The sequence below is a fragment of the Trachemys scripta genome, chromosome 8 (assembly GCF_013100865.1).
Source record: "Trachemys scripta elegans isolate TJP31775 chromosome 8, CAS_Tse_1.0, whole genome shotgun sequence".
NCBI lineage: Eukaryota > Metazoa > Chordata > Testudines > Emydidae > Trachemys > Trachemys scripta.
Window position 1 is genome coordinate 53,936,284 of NC_048305.1, and position 21,612 is coordinate 53,957,895.

Sequence of the window (21,612 nt, forward strand, 5' to 3'; positions counted from 1 at the left end):
AATATAATTAGATAGCTGTGTAATTTGTTCTGGAGATTTTTGTTTTATAGGTATTGTGAATTATATATGATGTATCTTATTTTATTGGAAGGGGAAATCAGGGTGAGAACACAGCATGTGTTTTTCTTAACCATCAACCCCAAACTTTTAAAATGAAATTGCACAGGTTTCCTGTATAATATCACTTGACAATAATTAGCATTTACATAATGATATTCATTTTCAAAGTTTTTTTACAATCATTAGCTATACTTGATTTCATATTTACATCTCTTTCTTAATTTTTAAAAACAAAATGAACTTACCTACTTTCTGGAGTCTGTCTACAGACTTTATGTGCAAAAATCATTGCTCCACCAGCCTGAAAAGAGAAGGTCCTTTCTAAAGTACAATTGTATTCAGGCTTTGACATACACATTGAGACAATTACAGCTAGTATGGTTCAGTGTATCCCATGCAGCAATATTCTCCATGGCAAATGTGTCAACTATATTAGTGCTTACCATGCTACAAACCATGATAGTACTGGTGCACTGTGGGAAAATCTGGGGACTTATGTCATACTGCCTCATCTGATGAGGCCAAATCCATAGGATTATGGGTGTTTTTCACATGTACTTTATGAGATGTTTCCTTCACAGAGACCTGGAAGGTGGGAGGACTGGATAACCTAGATACAGAAAGAGGATTAGTTGGTCCCATCTGCACAACTGAGTCACCATGTTAGAATCCAGTTACAACCTAGCAGTTATGTTGCATCCCTGCCTGTGAGCAGAATGACAGTATGGTATATGCAAAATATTAAGGGCCATGTAGTAGTCATGAACCATGTGTGGAACGAGTATTGAGACAGCTTGGTTGCAAACTCATTTCAAAATCTGTCCAATTGAAATGCCTACAGTTGTGCAGAGCAAGACACAGCACTACGTTGTGTCTGCAGGCTTATGTTCATACCTACAAATCGATGTGCTCAAAAACATGTCTGTGATTAGTAACATGCTTTCATGCTCTTGTGCACTTCTGAATACTCATATGTTCTTGCTGTTGTGGACACAAACAGGCTTTGGCTCAGGTCCAAGTGCAGCGTTAGATACTGAATTATACCATGCATCTATATTTACACCTTATCTACTAATTACTCCTGGGGGAATTCTGTGCCACTGCACATGCAGAATTTATGTGCTGTGCAGATTCCCCCCCTGCCCCCCAGAAAAAACATTCTGCCAGAATGTAAGGGCCGCTGTGGCACCAGAACAGAGAGCAGCCACTCCCGGGCAGGAGCAGCCCCAGCTGCGGATAGGGAAGAGAAAGGAGCTGCATTCCTCATAGCTCCCTGACCGTGGGGCCAGGTCTGGAGGCTCAGGATATAGGGGGATGGACAGCATGGGGCACATAGCTGGGGGTGACAGACTGGGGTGGGGGCTAAATGGGAGTGGGGATGCAGGGACAAATGGGGATGTGCCTGACTGAATGAGAGATGCTAGGGGTCAGCCAGGTGGCAGCTCCCTAACAATCCCTCCCCGTCCAAAAACTCCCTTGTTCCATACATCTCCCACCCACACCCAACAACCCTCCAAGTTCACACGCAGGCTCCTTCCCAGCAATTACTTCCCTCTCCCTCAGCTCCTCCATTACCCCTGACTCCCCCAAGCCTTTGCATTGCTTCTGAGGGGTGCGGGAAATACGGTTCTGTATTGTAGTTTAAATTAATTATTACTCAGAGTTCTGTATTAATATGCCTTGTAAAGAATCTGTTTGTCAAAAAACATTTCCTGAATCTTTTTTGTCTGTATTGTTACAGATACAGTTGCTGATGAGTATTTTGAAATAAATTACCAAAATACTTGAAACTGGCTTGATTATATTGTGTTATTTTGACAAATAAAATATACAGAATTTTAAAATATTGTATGCAGAATTTTTTGGCACAGAATTCCCCCAGGAGTATCTAATGCATACCACAAGATATGTGAGAGAGCCAGAGCCTGGTTCCTTTAAGCCACCTTTAAGATACATGAGTGGCAATAGAATATTTATTTCCAGTGTATTTGCTTGAGACATAATAGCTTTAATATCTCAGACATTGGGGAGTTCAAGGGAACACCAAACAACATCCCCCATGTTATTTCCTTCTCTGTCCACATGGTATATTACAGCATCCAATTTGTAATCATCAGAGACGGAAACCTTTGCAAGTGTAAAAAATAAAACTAGACTACCCCTCCCAGGCCAGTTCTTGGCAAATATAACCCCATTACAGTGCAAGCACATTTATTATTAATTATTATTACTATTATTTACAGATATTTACATTCCTCAAATGTCACAGCGTGTTCAAGTAGTTGGTTCTACGTGGCACCCACCAGCTTCAACACAAAGGGCAGAATTAGAGAGACATGAACAAAGTGTCATGTGAAGCATCCTGTCAAGTACAGAGGTCAGGAGATCTCCTCCATGGCAGCAGTAACTGGTAACATAGGTCTGGCCCACTGGAGAGAGAAGGCCAGAGACCCCGTCTGTCCTCCTAACTGGTGAGGCCTGTCCTATCCATTTCCTCTCAGTAAGGGGAATTTTCCCCTTCCTTTCAGAAGCAAAGTGTTGCACTTTTAACTCTTTCCCTACTGAAGATTCTGCACTCGATGGCTAAGTTGTTTGAGGGTTCATTTTGCACTCTTTTTATTTTAATCCCCTGTATGTGTGTGTGTGTGTGTGTGTGTGTGTGTGTTTCTTGATGGTTTATTCCTGTTGGCTCATGACTTTGTTGTAATCATTTGGTACCTTTTCATCAGGAGCTGCGCTTGTCAAGCAGAATTTTAAATGCCTTATCAGTCCGGGCTTGCTTTGTTGCTGAAAAGATCGCACAACTTTGCTATCTGGCTACCTATGGAACCTTAGCGAGTTGGCCTGATGGGGAAGAGGGGCCTACCTCACCAGTGAGAGTGAATGGAGATAGTTCAGTGCACTCCTTTCCTAGCTGCCCAGACTGATCTTGCAACCCATCCCAGAGTAGCTGGAGTCTTGCGTGCAGGAGAGGACCAAAAGGATTAGGATGAAATGGAAGAATATGGAGGGCAGAGCCATACGTGTCCACTACAGCTTTGTCCCTGGCTGCTAATGTTGTGAAGGAGGTAGCACTTGGATGATGGAGCACCTCTTATTACATTGGAGAGCCCCTTTCTCTCTGGAAGATAGCAGTGGCACAGATAGGCTCCAGACAGAGCTGTATCTAGCTCTCCTAGATCTGAAAGGTAGTCAGGCACAGCAGAGAAAGGAAATTAATGAAAAACATTCTTCTCCAAAGGGATGTCTTGGGGGCTGTCTGGATAGTGCAGCACGCTGCCAGCTAGGGAGCATAACTACTGGACTGATCTTGAAGCTCTTAACTCTGGGGAGACATGGAACATTTGCTGCTTTCCTTGGTGCTGCTGCACCTTTCCTAACCCTGAGTGGCTGGCTGTGGAACAGCTGCAGTTCTCACACAGGTTGCTCATCCTTTCTGCTGTGAGGCACAGTCCAACAAGTGTTGCATCTACACAGAGGGGCAGCTGTAATGTGAAAGGGTTTGTGCAAATATCTGAAATGTGTGGGGTGGGCAAGAGAGGTGGCCTACAATGACACATGCAGCACTATCTGGAGATAGATGCAGAAAACGAGGGAGAGGCCACTCGTGAGGTCTAGAGACAACAGCCTAAGGAAAAGTTCAGCTCCATGAAGCACCCAGTTGCTGGGAAGGGTAGTGTCCCTGGACCTTGTGGGGGGTTGCTCCTGCTCCCACTGGCAAAAATACCCATTGGTTACAGCGGTGCAGGATCAGACCCAAGATGAGCCAGAAACTGATCAGTTGTGCATTTGCCACCCAGTGTCTCTGCACCTATTGGAAAGTCACTGTGTACAGTGTCAATAATTCAGCCAGCCATGGCCAGCACAACCCCATTTAAAAAGTACATTCATCCTTTTCCTAACAGGCCAGTAAGAAGGGAATGATGTCAGTGCCTTTGTTTGTAAGTATCCCACAGTACATATATTTGTTTGGAGTTTTCATGGTATCATGTTCATTTTGTTTTTCATGGTATCATATGAGAGGTACTTCAGGAAAGCTTTTTGTCGATAGGCTGGCCATTGGGGCATCCTCATTATGGAGATTATAATACCTCAAAATGCAGTTCTGTTCTGACAAGGGGATCTCTTAAAATGACATTGGTGGGTTCCATATTTACATTTTGTGGGTGATTTGAGCGCAACTTACAAGTAATAAGATGTATTTTGTAGCTGACAGACCTGCACACACAACCTGGACTCTGAGACTCAAGAAGGGCTTTTTCCTTCTGCATCATCACCAGTAATAGAGACTCTACACATAAACCATGCCCTAAGTGACCCCTATTCCATCCTGTTTCCTTCCAAGGTGTTTCACAGGAACTGCATGGAACGTATGTCTTGTCTACATGCAGACTTGCCTCACTTTTACCAAAAGTGTATTTTTAAATCTATTTAGTGAAACCAGTATGATTTCTACATGTAGACCAGCTCCTCATTAACCATTCTGTTAAGGACACACAAGCAGGAATAGACTTAAGCTCACACTCCATTAGCTGACCTGGCTCTGCAGGGCAAACAGGAGTAAAAAGCAGTGTTGTGTCAGATGCAACTCTGAACACATGTACTGGGAGCAGATCTGCCATTTTCTTACCTAGTCCCTTTTCAGAGTAGAACTACACTTGAAGGGGCAGCAGGAATTGGCATGAGGGCCCATGAAGGAGCAACAGCTATGGAGTGTCAGTCAGTTTGTGATGTGCTCTTGAACTTTTGTCCAGCAGGAGGATCTTGGTAAACAGCTGAACTTGGTGCCTGGACAGATGACAAGGTGGGTGTATTCTACATAATCTCTCTCCTCATCTGTATCCCCTGTCACAGGTGAGCTCTGGTTGGGTCCTTTGGTGTGCATTTATGAAGACAAGTACTTGCAGATCTCCTCCTCTAGTCAACAAGCAACTTGGTCAGAGAGTGGTGCCTGCTCCGTATTGCATACAAACCCTCTCTCATATTTGCTCAACCTGATGAAGCCCAGGTCTGTTGTATTTGGCCCCTCAGAAGACAGGTGTGTTGAGTGCCTGGTGTCCAGCTGCCCCACTAGGGAGGGACTTTACTCATCGGAAGAGGAGAATGGCTCCCCATTGCTGGCACCATGCTTGGCCTGGTGGCGGATGAGGTGGGTGGACTGAGTGAAGGCCTTGCCACACTGGGCGCACTGGTAGGGCCGTTCCCCCGTATGCACCCGCATGTGCTGGGTAAGCTGCGAGGCATGGCGGAAGGCCTTGCCGCAGTCTGAGCACAGGTAGGCCTTTTCCCCACTATGGATCTGCTGGTGCCTCTTGAGGGTGGAGGAGCGGGCGAAGGCCTGCCCACACTCGGCGCAGGCGAAGGGCCGCTCGCCGGTGTGGATGCGCTGGTGGCGGATGAGGCGTGAGGACTGGGCGAAGGCCATGCCACATTCAGAGCACTTGAAGGGGCGCTCACCAGTGTGCAGCGTCTGGTGCTCGAAGAGGTTGGAGGACTTGGTGAAAGACTTGCCGCAGATGGCACAGGAGAACGGACGCTCGCCCGTGTGGATGCGCTGGTGCTCCACCATGCGGCTGGCCACGGCAAACTCTTTGCCGCAGTCAGGACAGTGGAAAGGCTTCTCACCCAGGTGGGTGCGTTGGTGGCGCAGTAGCGAGAGTGGCTTGTTGAAGGTCTTGCCGCACTCCTGGCAGGGGAAAGGCTTGTCATTGCTGTGCATGTTGCGCTGATGCTTGCGCAGGTCCGAGGAGCGCACAAAGGCCTTCTCGCAGTCCAGGCACTTGTAGGGCTTCTCACCGGTGTGCGTGCGGATGTGTTTGCGGTAGTCTGAGGACCAGGTGTAGGCCTTGATGCAGAACGGGCACTTGTAGGGGCGCTCGCCTGTGTGCAACCGCTTGTGCTGCTGCAGGGTGCCCTGGTGTGAGTAGGCCTTGCCGCACAACTCGCAGGCGTACGGCTTGGCCCCACTGTGCGTGTCAATGTGGCTCAGGAGGTTGCTTGATTTCTTAAAGGCCCGTCCACACTGCATGCATTTGTAAGGCCGCTCCTCCACCTCGCTGCTGCCCACCTGCTGCGTCCCAATCCTGACCCTCCTCACCGTGGGTGATTTCACGGCCCCAACACTGCCCGCTATCTCGGCTGGCTTGTTGGCAGCTTTCGGGTTCAGCCACTTCACCCCTCTCTTGCTTTTCAGGGGAAGCTCTTTGCTCCCCCCTGGCTTGCTGAAGTCCGTACTTGGATTTCCTGGGAACACCCCACCCTCTACTTTCCTGGTCATGTAGCTCTTGATGCTTTCCATGCCATTGCACGGCAGGCTGTCCCTGGCTGGGTCGTCTAAATCACTGTCCAGGGTAACCACAGTGTCCACGTACTCGGTTGAACTTGGCAGCACCCTGCCAAAGTGATTTATGCCCTGTGGGCTGTGCCGAAGAACAGCAGGCTTCCTCACTGGCCGGCTATGCCACTTCTGACACACTGTCTCCTTGCTGCTTTCCTCATCGCCCTCATCACTCTTGGTGCGAAGACTGACCATCATGTTCAACTTCTTGGCCACGCCGTTGGCATTGATAAGGGTGAAGGTCTCATAAAAGACCTCATCTTCCTCACACAGAAGGTCCTCTGCCATGCTGTCCCTCGGCATGGAGCTGCTGGACACCGGATCTTGGTCCTTCTGCATGCCGTTCCCAAAATGATCACTGTCACTTTCCTCAGCTTCCTCCTCCTCATCGCCTTCATCATTTTCACACCATGTGTTTGTGGTCCTCTTTCTGTCCCCATAGGATCCCTGAGCCAAACCGCTGCTAGGGTATTCCTGGTCCAGTCTCTCAGAGCATTCTATGCTTGCCATTTTCCACTTCTGCTTCTGAATATCTGCTTTCAGGATCCGTCAGCCTGAAGCTGACCTCAGGGTAAGTTACCTGTATTTTAGAACAAGAGATGAATGAACAGGGGCTGGGGACATTTGTGAGGAACAGAAAGCAGCTAGGGATCATTATTACATTGACACCCAAAGGTCCCAGTTGAGCTAGGGGCTTACTGTGCCAGGCACTGTACAAAGAGGGGTGGCTTATTCCTTCCTCAAAGAACAGGGAAAAGACAAGACTGGCTACGATAACAGAGAGAGAAACAAACAAACAGCATTTTAGAGGTGATCTGGGATACGTATCTTGTTAGCTGGTAATATTTTTTTAATCCTTTCCCTCGTTACTAATTTTAGTTTATTCTTAAAGCTCACCTATGTAAAGCTCATCGGTTTGTTACTTTGTTCTAACTCATGGTACTGTTGTTTTAATTTCTATCTTTTCTATTAAAACCATTGCCTCTCTTCTGTGTTTTTAAAACAACTTATCTATTTTTCTGCTTTCTAAGCATAGGAGCACCAGGAAGCAAACAGATGCTCTTAATTATGGAGGCCCTGATACACTATGGTGCTGGATATCAAACTGCTATTTCTCTTGATTACCAGGGAGCTAAGACATCTAGAATGCAGGGTAAGGAACAAAAGTTAATTTCTCTGACAGAAGTTCTGACTCAAGAAAGTTCTGGGAATCAAACCAGTCTCTCTCTCTTTTATGGAGAATCTCGGATACTTTGAGGACATGATACTGACAAGGGAAGCCTGTCAATTCAAAGTTTTGCTATAGAAATAAAAATAGGAAGAAGGCAAGAAATCAGAGAACTGACTTTCAGAACATCAGGAGCTCTCAGTTCTCCCCTTGAACAATAACACTTTCTCTTCTCTTGCTTTATTGCAAGATGCATGTTAAAGAATGACCACAAAATAGGCTAATTAAGTCACCTGCCTGATGCCATCCTGAGGGTTTGTTCACCACTTTAAAGTTCTTGAATGTACAGTGCCTATAGCTGGAGACAAGATCCGTAATGGAATAACTCCCTGGATGAAGACTGTACACCTGCCGCCCGTGGTGGAGCAAAAAGGGGCGCTGAACAGCTCAGCCACTCAAAGATCTATGCTGTGATGGGGCCCACAGTTTTTTTTACTGGAGTGTGCATTTGATTTGTGGGCAGGTTTAGGGCTCTGCACTTAGCAGTTGTTTGATTCAGCCTTCAGAGCGCTGTGTATAATGGCCCGCACAGAGTTAATGTGAAGTGTGTCAAAGTGCAAGACATTATACCTCTAATGCTGCTGGATGGCAATACAGACATGGTTTGGCCAACCCAATCAAACAGTCAGTTCTAAGGGTGGCAAAAGTACACCTAACCGTAGAGGAATAGCAAAGGAATGCTACTCTCCACTGACAGTGGCCAATGCAGAAAATTCGTTCTCAAGCATATAAACAACCCAGGGATGCTGACACTAGGGAGTCCTGGTCACAGACAGCAATTGCAGACAAAAAATTGCTCCCCCTCACTTCTTTCTCCTGAATCTAATTTTGCAGTACTCCCAGAGCTTCCTTGGATAATTTACAGGAGATTGGCTGCAACTCCAGCAATCTTACCTTGAGCTGCTTCAATCTCCAGGACTTGCAGGCATTTGTGGAACACAGGGATCTCTTGTTTTGAACAAGTTCCTGTTGGTACCTGGGGAAAAACTGGCCTGAGGGGTAGCACAGTCTGGCCAAGTCACTGAATCTCCCCAGGTGTATGTCAGAGGGAGACACAAGCATAGACACTTCTGTAGAAATCTAAAGCTGCCCACAGGGTGAGGGTGACCTCTCGCTCCTGATCCTCAGCAGCTTGAAAAAACAGATTTGGTCTCAAACTCAATGCATGGACTGTCTGGAGGAAACTAGGTCTGACTGCAGCAAGTACCAGACGTCAGGCCTTGAGAGCCCAGCTGCCTCCAGTCTGTGCCCTCTGAGATATTCTTCATAAAGCTCCCCCTCCCATTTCTCTTTCCCTATTGATTTCTGGCCTGCCTCTCCCCCTTTCCCATTAAGCCCAGATCTAGCTGCAATGACTCACCCTGGTATTTGAGTACAGGTGTGTCCCAGGCAGCTGCCCTCGTGGGATCATCTGCTCCAGGTTAGGAACGAGGAAAGGCAGGGAGTTTGGTGCAGAGCAGCAGTGGCAAATGTGCCAGTGTCTGTCTCACCCTTTTGTGTCCAGTCTAGCAGCTGCAGAGCCTCAGGAGGTGGGGCCTGTGAATACATACAACCTTCCTGCCTGCATCACAGAGAGCAGCCTGGGAAATACAGCAGGGCTGCCCTGTCTGACTGCCTGACTGAGCCATTCTTCCAGTTCACTCCTCACATTCTAGTAATGGAAATGGACTCTGAGCCAGGTAAATCGCCTCCCTTGCCCTACAGTATAGTTACTATGCTGGTTTTGTCCACGGTGAATTGAAAGGTGGCTTCCACTTCCACTAGGAAATTAACCCATAGGCTGATAGAGCTCCCTGTCTGAAAGTTTTTCCTGATATTCATCCTATGTGTTCCTATATTGACTCCATCCTATCGCTCTTCATTACACCCTAGTTTATTATGCTAATTAATTTCAATTCCTCCCTAATATTTACACCTTTCAGATATTTGTATGTTCCCAGTTGATTGTTGCTTAGTCACAGCGTAAACCAATCACTCCAGCCCCAAAATCCTGGTGTGTGTCTGTCTTTCAGTGTCTGAAGCTTCCTGCAGTCATCTTCTGTTCTCCTTCTCCTGCCTCTTACTGACTCAGATCACGCACACTGCTCAGTTCTCCGACTTCTGCAGCAGTGATTTTCCTCCTCTCACTAGGAATTAAATAGTTTTAACCTTTATTTCTTTGTTTAAATGCTCTGGAATCTTGTGCTTCCAAAACACCTGTCCTCTTTTTTTTTAAACAGACCACCCCATCCCCATTCATACTAGGGAGGAGAGATTCTTCAACTGCAACTTCTTCCCTTGGGGTTAGCAGAAGCAGATACATCTTGCTCTCTTGAAGCTGACCTGTAGAACAGTCGAAGTTCCCCTCCACTCCCTCACCTAAAAATGCTTACCTTGAAATTTTTATTTCTGGTGTATTTGAACTCTGTAAAGAGGGCTGTCAGGAGTACTGGATAGCTGCTCATGGGATTGAATTTGATCTGCTTGCTTTTGTCCCCAAACCACAGGTTCAATGGCCCATTTTGCTGTTGATTGGAAAGTATTTCTCATCTGATGGCCTTTGAGAAATTAGTTAATGGTTTCAGGCCAGTTTCTAATGGCCAGAACAGGTGTCCACTCTGAAGCCCACCATCACAATCAATGCTAATTTGCATGCTTTTGGGCAAACTGAATGGGCCAGGGAGACAGAACTCTCCTGTGACTCCTAGAGGCAGTCCCTTCAGGGGAGAGTTTGAGACAGTGGCTTGGATATTGTAAGGGAAATGTACACTGCAGTAGCCTGTGCTGTATCTGTTCTCTTGATTAACAGAGGCTTCAGTCTCCAAACTGGTCAGCCTGCCACCTATCCTATATTAAAATATAGAAAAGGACTGCCAGATTTAGAACTGCAGAAAGACAGGGTTTGCCATGCTCAATCACAACTTGGTCCATGGAGGCTAGTCTGCATTCTGCATCCAGCAGGAACAATTAACTGAAGCTCCAGAGGGATGAGAAACCCCTCTTATAGTGTGACCAGATGTCCCAATTTTATAGGGACAGTTCTGATATTCGGGGCTTTGTCTTATATAGGTGCCTATTACCGCCCGTCCCCTGTCCCGATATTTCACACTTGCTATCTGGTCACCCTGCCTGTTACAATGCAGCTAGCCAACTGTGCAGTTCTCCACCTGGGACAGAGAAAGGGGGTGAACTCAGGCTCATCAAAGAACAGTGTTTCAATGACACTTTTCTAACAAAACCAACAGTTTTTCAGTTGTGACGCAATTTTTTTTACTGTTTTTAAGTTTTCAATAAATCAAAATAAAAATTTAGTTTGAACTCAAAATCAGCATTTCAGGTTTGGTTTTTAGCGATTTCAATTCAAAACCAAAAGAAAATTTTTGTTTCGGTTCAGTCTGTTAAAAAATTACAAAGAATTTTCATGAAAATGTTCCTTTTCCTCAAAAATCCATTTCTCCTTTAAAAAAAAACATTTTTTTTTTTTAACCAGGTATAGGGAAAAGTTCCTTCCTGACCCCCACAGGCAATTAATTTCTGTCCTGGAGCATGAGATGTGATAGTCTTTATCATTACCTTAGCTTGCAAAACTAATTGTGTTGGCATGAAATTAACTAGTTTTCTTTTAAAATTCAGCCACAGTACTTGAAAGACTTGTGTAATATTTTATTATTCTCTGAGATTAGCTTCAGCATTTGCAATGCCTGCTTTGATAGTTCCACAACAAAATGCTATTTCTGATTCATAAATCACACAATTGTTGCACGACTCATGCTAAAATAATCTTTTAGGGAAATGTACCTTGGGGAAGGGGAATCAGATGGAGAGGGGTTTATGCTGCCAGAGAGGGCTACAGAGGATATGAGAGAGAGGATTATTCAGAGATGGAGGTCTAGTTATGGAGGAATATGTTATGAAGTCCATTTTTGGATCTGGATATGGGAGTACAGGGAAATAGTCCTTGCACCTTGTATGGGGAATTTGGGGGAGCCTGGGTTTGGATAGGAAGGGGGATCAGGAGACATGACTTTGAGGGGGTATGAGACCTGGGTGTTGGTCAGAGAGGGACAACCAGACATAGTTAGGAGAGGTGTTTTTATTTTAACCACTTGCTTTTGTGTGTCTGCAATAGCAGTGCTGAAGTTCTGCATATTTTTAATTTTGTCCCATTGATAGTCAAAAAAATAGGGCAAGAATTCAGTCAAACCCTGCTCTCTATATACATGCACACACATCTGCACTAGCCCCTTCCTATTGTACATAGCACCTACCTACACTCAATAAATGAATTCATAAATTCACAGACATTTAAGGCCAGAAGGGACTATTACATCCTCTAGTCCAGGGGTGGGCAAACGACAGCCCGTGGGCCAGATTCGGCTCATCAGGGCTTTGGATCCGGCCCATGGGATTGCCACCCCAGTGGCGCCGCGGATCCCGCACTGCTCCCGGAAGCGGCTGGCAACATGTCCCTGTGGCCCCTGGGAGGGCGAGGGGGCAGAGGGCTCCGCATGCTGCCCTCACCTGCAGGCACTGCCTCCCCGCAGCTCTCCTTGGCCAGGAAGGGGGAACCGCGGCCAATGGGAGCTTCGGGGGAGGTACCCACAGGTGAGGGCAGCACATGGAGCCCTCTGCCCCACCCCCCGGGGGCTGCAGGGAACGTGGTGCCGGCTGCTTCCAGGAGCGGCGCAGGGCCAGGGCAGGTAGGGAGCCTACCTTAGCCCTGCTGCCACCCCAGAGCCGCTCCAGGTAAGCGGTGCTGGGCCGGAGCCTGCCCCCCGAATCCCTCCTTCACCCCACACCCAACCCCCTGCCCTGAACCCCCTGCTGCACCCCTCCTGAATCCCAACCCCCTGCCCTAAGACCCCTCCCACACTCTGCACCCCCCTGCACTCCAACCCCCTGCCTGAGCCCCTTCCTGCACACCGAACCCCCTCCCACACTCTGCTCTCCCTCCCGCACCTAGGGTGACCAGACATCCTGATAAAATCGGGACTGTCCTGATTTTTAGGCGTTCGTCCCATGTCCCGACCAATGTTTGGTCGGGATGCAATTGTCCCAATATTTCGCACTCCTGTTTTTGTTTTGTTCCACCGGCGGGACTCCGCTTTTTTCCCCCCCTTGTTCTGCCGGTGGGACTCTGCTTTTTTTTGCTCTGCCGGCGGGACCCCCTTCCCCCCCCATGTGTCCCGATATTTTCTTTATCCCATCTGGTCACCCTACCCACACCCCAGCCCTACATTCATGGCCCTGCATGCAATTTCCCCACCCGGATGTGGCTCTAGGGCCAAAAAGTTTGCCCACCCCTGCTCTAGTCAGACCTCCTGTATATTACAGGCCATTAAACTTCACTATATACACTTGTGCATATACCTCCAGCATGCCCTTATGCACATATCGCACACTATACACCTACCTCTAGGCCATGTCTGTCAGAAAGCACACTACCGTATATACATGTCCCTGTAACTGCATGTTCATTGAGAACCACAGGCATCAGGACCCACAAGGTTCCATTGCCCTGCCAATCAAAATCTGGAATTCAAGTCCCCTCTGCGCTGGGGTTTGAATTCCAGCACCCAGGGAAGCAGAAGGGTCTCAGTAGCTGCACCCCACCCCAGGTCTAGCACCACACCTTCACGTTGCTCAGTTCAGCCGGCAGGACAGTTGAAGGTTAGACAGACACAGAAGGGGTTTTTAATCACAAATTGAATGTTTTATTCCGGCTAGAGAAGAGACAGGATTAGTAACAGAGATTTCATTTCATCACAATGAGGTGGCAGTGTCTGAGCTACTTGCCTGCTCCGCAGTGCTTAGGTTCTCGATAGCAGCATCCTCAAGAAGTTTTCCGTTCCCGTGTAATTGTTTATTAAAAGAAATATGGACTCTTCCAAAGTTGCTGATAACATGATCAGGCCCAAGCAATGGTAGTGATCATGCAGAGTCATATAGGTCAACTGTGGCTACTTGTCAGCCCACAGCCTATTCCATGCCCTCACCTTCCTGCCAGTAAGACTATAGTGGGAGGCAATCACTGCCAGGCCAGAGACCCTGCCAGCAGGACTAGAAGAGGATGATATGTATAGGCTGATTTCCCTTCCTTGTCACTCCCAGCACACCTCTAGCAGTTTGGAGTCTGAGAAATCTCACAAGGGGGTCTATAATGGGTCCTGTTTTGCTGCTGCCTAGCCTTTGATCTACCACATCTCTGTTTGGATATTTCACACCCTCTAAATTCTGCAGCCTCAATAGATCATCTTTGAACTAATATGTTACTGTTCCTCCCTATCACTTGCTCAGTTCCAACCGGGGGGTACTGATGAGATGCAGAAAAACAATTACCAGGTAATATTTCTCTCTCCCCCATATCAATCAAGCTGCTTTATCTGAGCCACCTCTTCTTGCTGAAAGAGAGGAGGAGGATTTGATGAGGAGACACCCCTCTCTTCCATTGGGTTTCAGTAAATTACAGTCTGTGTTCAACTCTTTTCTCTCTGCCCCTCTTTCCCCCCAGAAGAAGAAAAGGAAAAAACAGGTGCAAAATACAAAGAGCACATGATAATATGGGCATCATCCTGGACTCCCAGGCTGGGAGATTTTTCAGGATGGGAGATTTCTTCTGGTTTCAAAGAAGAATGAATCTTGAATTGGGAGCACTTGGACCAACGGTTTCCAGAGAAATGGCAGGAATTCATCATTATGCTGATCTAGAAGGATCCTTTACAACAAACTGGAGGGGTCCAGGTGGCACCAGAGACTGGTTATCACTGCCCAGAAGACTCCTAGCATTGGGTGAGAGGGTGCTGTGTGGTCCGAATGAGATTGGCAGGGCTGCAGGTTGAATGGGCTCTGAGTAGTAACAAGAGGAAGGTCTCCGCTGGATTGAAATGCTCCTGCCATTGTCTACATCCAATGCTTCAAACACTCGGGAGAGTGGGGAGCTGGTCCTCAGCAGGCATAAGGGGAGCCCAGAGCCCAAGGGGCTGATAAGAGCAGGGCTAGAAGTTGGTGCTTGATTTCTTTAGAGCTAAGCTGAAAAGAAAAGGACTGGTACTATGTTAAAGTGAAAAGCCTGGAACTGCTCCACCTCCCCACAGGCAAGTGTTGCCCCCTTGCTTATCCCATTACACCAGGGAGAAGCAGATTTCAGTAATATAGCGACAGTTGCTCACAAGAAATTGGCATATTGCAAGCCACCCCTTGTGTTGTAAGTAGAATGAAAGTCCTGGTTTGTTCCCATGCATTCCAGTGTGCAAACTGGAATTCTGGTGACAGTGACCCTCCGCTTATGGAGAAGTTACAGGAAAATTGCTTTGTGAGGAAACAAATGACCTAGTTATCGGAGGACTCCCCTGTAGCAAATGTTTTCAAGTTCTGTAGCATAGGCAGCGATCAAAAATCGGGGCTCAAGCTTCCCAACCCACCCTCTGATTCAGGGATTCAGGTCTCTTTTCACCTCCTCACATCCAACTTCCCTCTCTAAGCATTGAAGCTGCATTGTATGTAGCTCCTTCCATCCCAGTGGGGGAGGGGGAAGGGGAAGTTGGAGTTCCGACACTATCACCACTCTTGGTTCAATAAAACATCACTCCTTTCTTTTATACCTGACCAGCCCTTTCTGCACATCCCCTCTCCTCTATTTACCTTCCTCCTCCCAATGATCTGTGAGAGATGGACAGAGAGCAGAGAGACAGATTGCAGAGCTGGGCAGGCAATTCCTGATCAATCATTTTAAAGGTTGGTTGAAATGTTCTGAATTTTTTTGGTCAAAATGTTGATGGAGGGGAAAAACATCTTGACAGCTTTTTCTGAAATAGGGCTCATGGCATGTTTCTGTTCCCTGCCTGAATGAATGTAACACTTTAGAATCAGGCTTCCAGTGAGGTGAGGTAACTGATCTGTCTGGGATGGAACATAAGAATGGTCCTACTAGGTCAGACCAAAGGTCCATCTAGTGCAGTATCCTGTCTTCCGACAGTGGCCACTGCCAGGTGCCCCAGAGGGAATGAACAAAACAGGTAATCATCAAGTGATCCATCCCGTCACTCATTCCCAGCTTCTGGCAAACAGAGGCTAGGGACACCATTCCTGCCCATCCTGGCTAACATCTATTGATGGACCTATCCTCCATGAATGTATCTAGTTCTTTTTTGAACCCTGTTATGGTCTTGGCCTTCACAACATCCTCTGGCAAGGAGTTCCACAGGTTGACTGTGCGTTGTGTGAAACTTCCTTTTATTTGTTTTAAACCTGCTGCCTATTAATTTCATTTGGTGACCCCTAGTTCTTGTGTTATGAGAAGTAGTAAACAACACTTCCTTATCTACTTTCTCTACACCAGTCATGATTTTATAGACCTCAATCATATCTCCCCTTAGCGGTCTCTTTTCCAAGCTGAAAAGTCCCAGTATTATTAATCTCTCCTTATATGGAAGCCGTTCCATACCCCTAATAATTTTTGTTGCCCTTTTCTGAACCTTTTCCAATTCCAATATATCTTTTTTGAGATGGGGCGACCACATCCGCACACCGTATTCAAGATGTGGGCATACCATGGATTTATATAGAGGCAATATGATATTATCTGTCCTATTTTCTATCCCTTTCTTAATTATTCCCAGCATTCTATTTGCTTTTTTTGACTGCTGCTGCACGTTGGTGGATGTTTTCAGAGAACTATCCACAATGACTCCAAGATCTCTTTCTTGAGTGGCAACAGCTAATTTAGACCCCATCATTTTATATGTATAGTTGGGATTACATTTTCCAAAGTGCATTACTTTGCATTTATCAACATTAAATTTCATCTGACATTTTGTTGCCCAGTCACCCAATTTTGAGATATCCTTTTGTAGCTCTTCGCAGTCTGCCTGGGTCTTAACTATCTTTAGTAATTTTGTATCATCTGCAAATTTTGCCACCTCAAAAGGGGAATGGATGAGAGAGACAGTAATAATCTTACTTTTTATTGTTGGGCCATTCTCCCAGAAAGATTCCAAACATTGGCTACTGTGCTGGGGAACCATCTGGGCCATCGCCCAACCACTTTTTGGCCAGGCCATAATAGTGCTGTGGTGTGTGGTGAGTGGTGCTGTGACCCCATGTACCAGGCCATAATGCCACTCATTCACAGTTGGCCCAGCCATCCTTCCATCATGATAGGGCAGCATTTTTCAAACTTCGGGTCACGACCCTGCACAGAGTCACTCTGGTCAGCACCGCCAAGCGGGCTGTTAAAAGGCCCATTGGTGGTGCTGCCCAGCTAAGGCAGGCTAGTGCCTACCTGTTTCGACAGCGCGCTGTGCCCCAGAAGCAGCCAGCAGCGGGTCCAACTTCTAGGCAGGGGGGCAACAGGGCTCCGTGCGCTGCCCCCGCCCCGAGCACTGGCTCCGCACTGGAGGGCGAGTGGGGCTGTGCCTGCAGGTGAGAGTCACATGAAGCCACTTGCGCGCCTCCGCCTAGGAGCCGGACCTGCTGCTGGCCACTTTCGGGGCGCTGCACAGTCTGTGGTGCCAGGACAGGTGGGAAGCCTGCCTCTGCACCCCGGCTGCACCGCTGACTGGGAGCCGCAGGAGGTAAGTCCATGCCCCAATCCCCTGCCCCAGCCCTGAGCCCCCCCCCCCAAACCTGGAACCTCTTCCTGCACCCCAAGCTCCTCATTCCCGGCTCCACCCCAGAGCTTGTACCCCCAGTCAAGAGCCCCGACCCCCTCCTGCATCCCAACCCAGTCCCAGCCCAGAGCTCCCAAACCCTGAACCCCTCATTCCTGGCCCCACCCTGCACCCCAATCCTCTGCCCCAGCCCTGAGCCCTTCCCACACCCCAAACCCATCATCCCCAGCTTTGTTGGTTCATGGGTATCAACAATTTTCAACTGGGTCCCCAGAAAAAAAGGTTGAAAACCACTGTGTCTGGGTCAAATCTGAGTGAGCGGCATTGTGATCTGGCACCATGGAGTCACAGTGCCACTCAGGTTTCGATGCTGCGACAACATGCACCAAGTTAGAGTTCCTCACTCAGATTTAGAGAGGGGTGGGTGTAGGGACTCATGGTTGGGGGGAGTAGGAGGGAGCCTGAGAGGGAACGAGGAGGGTGAGGTGGAATGAGGGGGAAATCTATCCCTCATCACTCTAAATGGAGCTCCGCAGCCCGATTCCAAATGCTTTACAAATGACACATAGGAATACCTTTGCCCAGCAGTGAAATGCAGCCACTTCTGGGGTACAGCACAGCAGTTCAGGAGGTGAAGTGAAGAATACTAGATCTAGTGAAACTAAGGGGGAGTTTTCAATGAGAACGGTAATTAACCTGGAATTTGGCCAGGATATTGTTGATAACATTTCTACTGTTGCAAAAAGTGCCTTGCAGCCTTTAACGACCACACTAGGTTGGAGGCTCAGTGCCCCTAATACCAAGGTTAGTTAGTTCAGTACTGACTTAGAGGGAAAAATGCCAGATGAAATCACCAAAATCCTCTTTCTCCCTTATCTGTGCTTTCCCTGGAGGTCTTCCACTGAAGTTCTGGCCCAGCATGACTCACCTAGCTTATTAGACTGGATGAGGTCATAGGCTGAGAAAGTGAGGTAACTGCAGCAGGATAAAGAGGGATTCAGCTCTGAAAGGTGGGACAGGTGAGAGGTATGATAGGAAGCGAGGTGGCCAGTCTATGTGATATGGAGGAGAATTCTGGTCTGTTGTGAAGGACAGGTACTAGAAAGTGGAATACCAGCAGGTCTGTATGGGATGGAGAGGAATTTGGACCTGCATACATAACATTTTCATTGGCAATATCTCCAATACCCAACTGCAGCTATGTGAAACTGGGCAGGGTTGAACATACAGTCCTAGGGTCAACTGGATTCTGGCTGCACAGCCAAGTTAGGGAGGGGACAGTCCTGGGGCAGAGGGTCATGGCCTTGGAATCTCAGCGTGGGAACGTCCCAGCGGCTCCGCTCCTCCTCCCTCAACTCCATCTCTATCCGGTGGCCTTGGGCATGCATCCGCTGGTGGGAGCGGAGGCCTGAGAGCTTGGGGAAAACCTTGCCGCACTCCCCACAGCGAAAGGCCTTCTGGACGTGGGTCTGCCGGTGCTTGAGCAGGGCAGTGGAGCGGATGAAGGCCTTGCCGCACTCGGAGCAGACAAAGGGGCGGTCGTTGGTGTGAGTAGCCTGGTGGAAGGTGAAGCTGGATGACTGGCTGAAGGACTTGTTGCAGATGCTGCAATGGAAGGGCTTGAGGCCCATGTGCATCTTGCGATGCTGGAGCAGGGTGGAAGGGTCAGAGAAGGTCTTCTCGCAGAAGGGACACTCATATGGCCGGTCGCCGGTGTGCGTGTTCTGGTGGATCAGCAATGAGGTAGAGCGGGCGAAGGACTTATCGCACACAGAGCAGCGGTAGGGCTTCTCGCCAGTGTGTGTGCGTTCGTGCCGCCGCACCATGGAGGCCTGGTAGAAGCCCTTGCTGCAGTAGGAGCACTTGTAGGGCCTCTCACCCGTATGGATCCGCTGGTGCACTTTGAAGTCCGACTTCCTGGCAAAGCTCTTGCCACAGTCCCCACAGATCAGAGTAGTGGCACCAACAGCTGCCATGGGCTTGCGGTCTCTCAGTACAGGTGCAAGCTTGCTGATTTCTGCCACTGCTGCCAGCTCTGTGGGCACAAAACCAGCAAAGACTCTGCCAAACTCTGCCCTGCCCTGGCCGCATTCTGCAGGACTGTCCATCATCATGCTGTCCTCACCCTGCTTGCTGATGACTGGGCTCTGGTCTCCAAAGCCCTCCACTCATGGGCAATCCCTGATCTGTCCGATCCTACCCTTTTCCTTTGCCAGGTTAAGGCACAGCTGCACTCCTGCCATGAATGGTGACTTGTGGAACTGCTGTGTGCTCACAGTCCATGCCTCCCAGCACCTCCAAGGTCTGAAACCAAAGAGACGCAAACAGGAGATGCAAGTCCCCTTTACAACAAACTTAGAGCTTGGCATTGCTTTCATAGGTCTCCCCTCCAGCATAGGGTGACCAGATGTCCCATTTTTAAAGGGACAGTCCAGTTTTTTGGGATTTTTTCTTATATAGGCGCCTATTACTCCCCCCCCCCCATCCCATTTTTTCATAGTTGCTATCTGGTCACCCTACTCCAGCATCCCTTAGCGGCCTCTGAGCCCTACCCCTTGTCTATGCAGGGATTAGCCAGCCCTGATTTCAGCCATCAGTGGCCAGTAATCAGAGTAGCCGCACCAGTGCAAACCCCTAGCGTAGAGAACGAAAACCATGATTTGCAGAAACTGAACTTGCCCATGCAAATCACAGCTTTCCTTGTCTACGCTAGGGCTTTTCATCTCTGCTGCTGCACTGATTGCTGGCCATTGTGCCCAGTGTAGACATGGCCCCATCCTCCATAAATTTTGAGGTCTGAGGTAATTTTTAAAAAATGTTGCATGACTGAATGACATAACCCCCCCAATGTCCATCACTAAGTACGATGATTTCTTGCAGGGTTCGACACTACCATGTTGCGCGACAGACACTTGACAAAATTAAGTTCCCTTAACCCACAGCAGCCTCCTACCCCTACCCCTCTGTTGTTTGGTCAGTGCCTGCTATAGCCTGGTAGGTTCCACCTACCTACCATAACTTTTCCAAAAGCTTCAGCAGCTTTCTAGGAAAAATCCCATTTAGCACAGTTCCCTAGGAAGAGTCTAACACAGGCTGGAAGCTCAGTGCAGAGAAAGCAAGCATGGGGGAGACTTCCCTTGTGTTGATGAGCTAACAGCCACCCGCTTAACGGGCTGGCTCTGGTTTGTCTGGCCAGGAGCAGCTGGGCTCCGGAGCAGGCTGCCTGTCCTGTTTCACATGAGTGGGGACAGCCTGGGGTCAGGCCTGCAGGGAAGGAGCGCACTGGCACCCAGGGAAAGACTGACGGAGCAGAGGCATGCTGCCTGCCTGCTCTCCGGCTTCAGGGGCATGGCAGGGCTGCTGCCGCAGGCACCGCTGAGCAGCAGGGCAGGGGCTGCCCAGAGGGGGTTGCCAGTCTCTCAGCTGGCATGTGTAGGGGCCACTGCGCCCCCCATGGCAGCTCGGAAGGGGGACCTCCCTCTTCTCGCCTTCCTACGGCAGGACCCTGCCCGCTCCAGCCCCGCAGGGTGCCGGGCGTGGCCGACCCAGGCTCACCTCCCTCGGTGCTGCCGCGCGCCGCTGGTTCCCCGCGGGCCCGGAGACTTGCGCGCCGCAGCCGCCGCTGCTCTCCCGGCCGGTGCGCACAGGGGCCTCCCCTTGCCGAGGACCCCAGCGCACAGCCCGTGCACACACACACTCTGCATAGGCAGCTGTCCGCCCAGGCTGCCTGTGCAGCGGCGGGGAGACAGGGCGAGGCGGGTGGGGGGCTGGCAGGGCGAGCCCGGCTTGGTTTATTTTTTTAAAGCCTCCCTCCCACCCAGAGCCGCCTAGTGCTTATTGATCCCCAGGCAGGCAGCAACCGGCCCGGATCGGGGAGGGCTGAACGGCCAACCTTATCTTTGAACTCCATCAGCTTAACACGTGCTAAAGGCACCTGCCCGACACACTAGGCTGGTAACACGTGTTAGCCAACACCTTCCAGCTCATAGGATAAGGCTATTGGCTACCCTGTAAGCAGAGGGGTGACTGCACCACCCAGCTAGCGGTGATGCGCTAGGCTGGGTACACATAGCAGGGACGCTGCAGCGCAGGCTGGCTGCCCGGCGAGTACCCCAGGTGCTGGGGTAGGCTGGTACAGCCGCCCTGCTGCTGCAGCATCACTGCTATTGGTAACCACGCTTGGGCGAAAGTGAGCCGGTACCAGCCCGTACGCAGCCCACGGCAGCGCTTTAACGACCCTGCCCCCGTACGGGCAGGGCCACCAACGGGGCGGGGAAGGGGCAGCAACGTTAAAGCGCTGCCGGAGGGTCCTTTGCCGTGGCGGTGCTTTAATGTCGCTGCCCCCCTGCTGGCGGCCCTGACAGTAGGCAGGGCCAGTGACGGGGGGGGGGGGGGGGGGG

The 21,612-nt window shown here is 49.2% G+C and overlaps 1 protein-coding gene across 1 annotated transcript; it reads right to left on the reverse strand.

Annotated features, from left to right (window-relative positions):
- Positions 1–1,895: 1,895 nt before the first annotated feature.
- Positions 1,896–20,862, reverse strand: ZNF648 (zinc finger protein 648). Its single transcript, XM_034779015.1, has 4 exons — positions 20,768–20,862; positions 18,452–19,516; positions 18,141–18,187; positions 1,896–6,948 (listed from the first exon to the last, which is right to left on the reverse strand). Exons 2-4 carry the CDS (start codon positions 19,324–19,326, stop codon positions 5,144–5,146), a joined length of 2,727 nt encoding a protein of 908 aa, XP_034634906.1. The 5' UTR covers positions 19,327–19,516; positions 20,768–20,862; the 3' UTR covers positions 1,896–5,143.
- Between the last annotated feature and the right edge of the window lie 750 nt (positions 20,863–21,612).

What these genes read in the sequence shown, in the direction of transcription:
- ZNF648 (XM_034779015.1), bottom strand. Translation starts at nt 19,326, where the DNA reads ATGATGATGGACAGTCCTGCAGAATGCGGCCAGGGCAGGGCAGAGTTT. An exon ending in GTGCAGCCAGAATCCAGTTG is followed by an intron (nt 18,188 to 18,451) that starts ACCCTAGGACTG and finishes ATCCTGCTGCAG; the next exon opens with TTACCTCACTTTCTCAGCCT. An exon ending in CATCCAGTCTAATAAGCTAG is followed by an intron (nt 6,949 to 18,140) that starts GTGAGTCATGCT and finishes CAGCTTCAGGCT; the next exon opens with GACGGATCCTGAAAGCAGAT.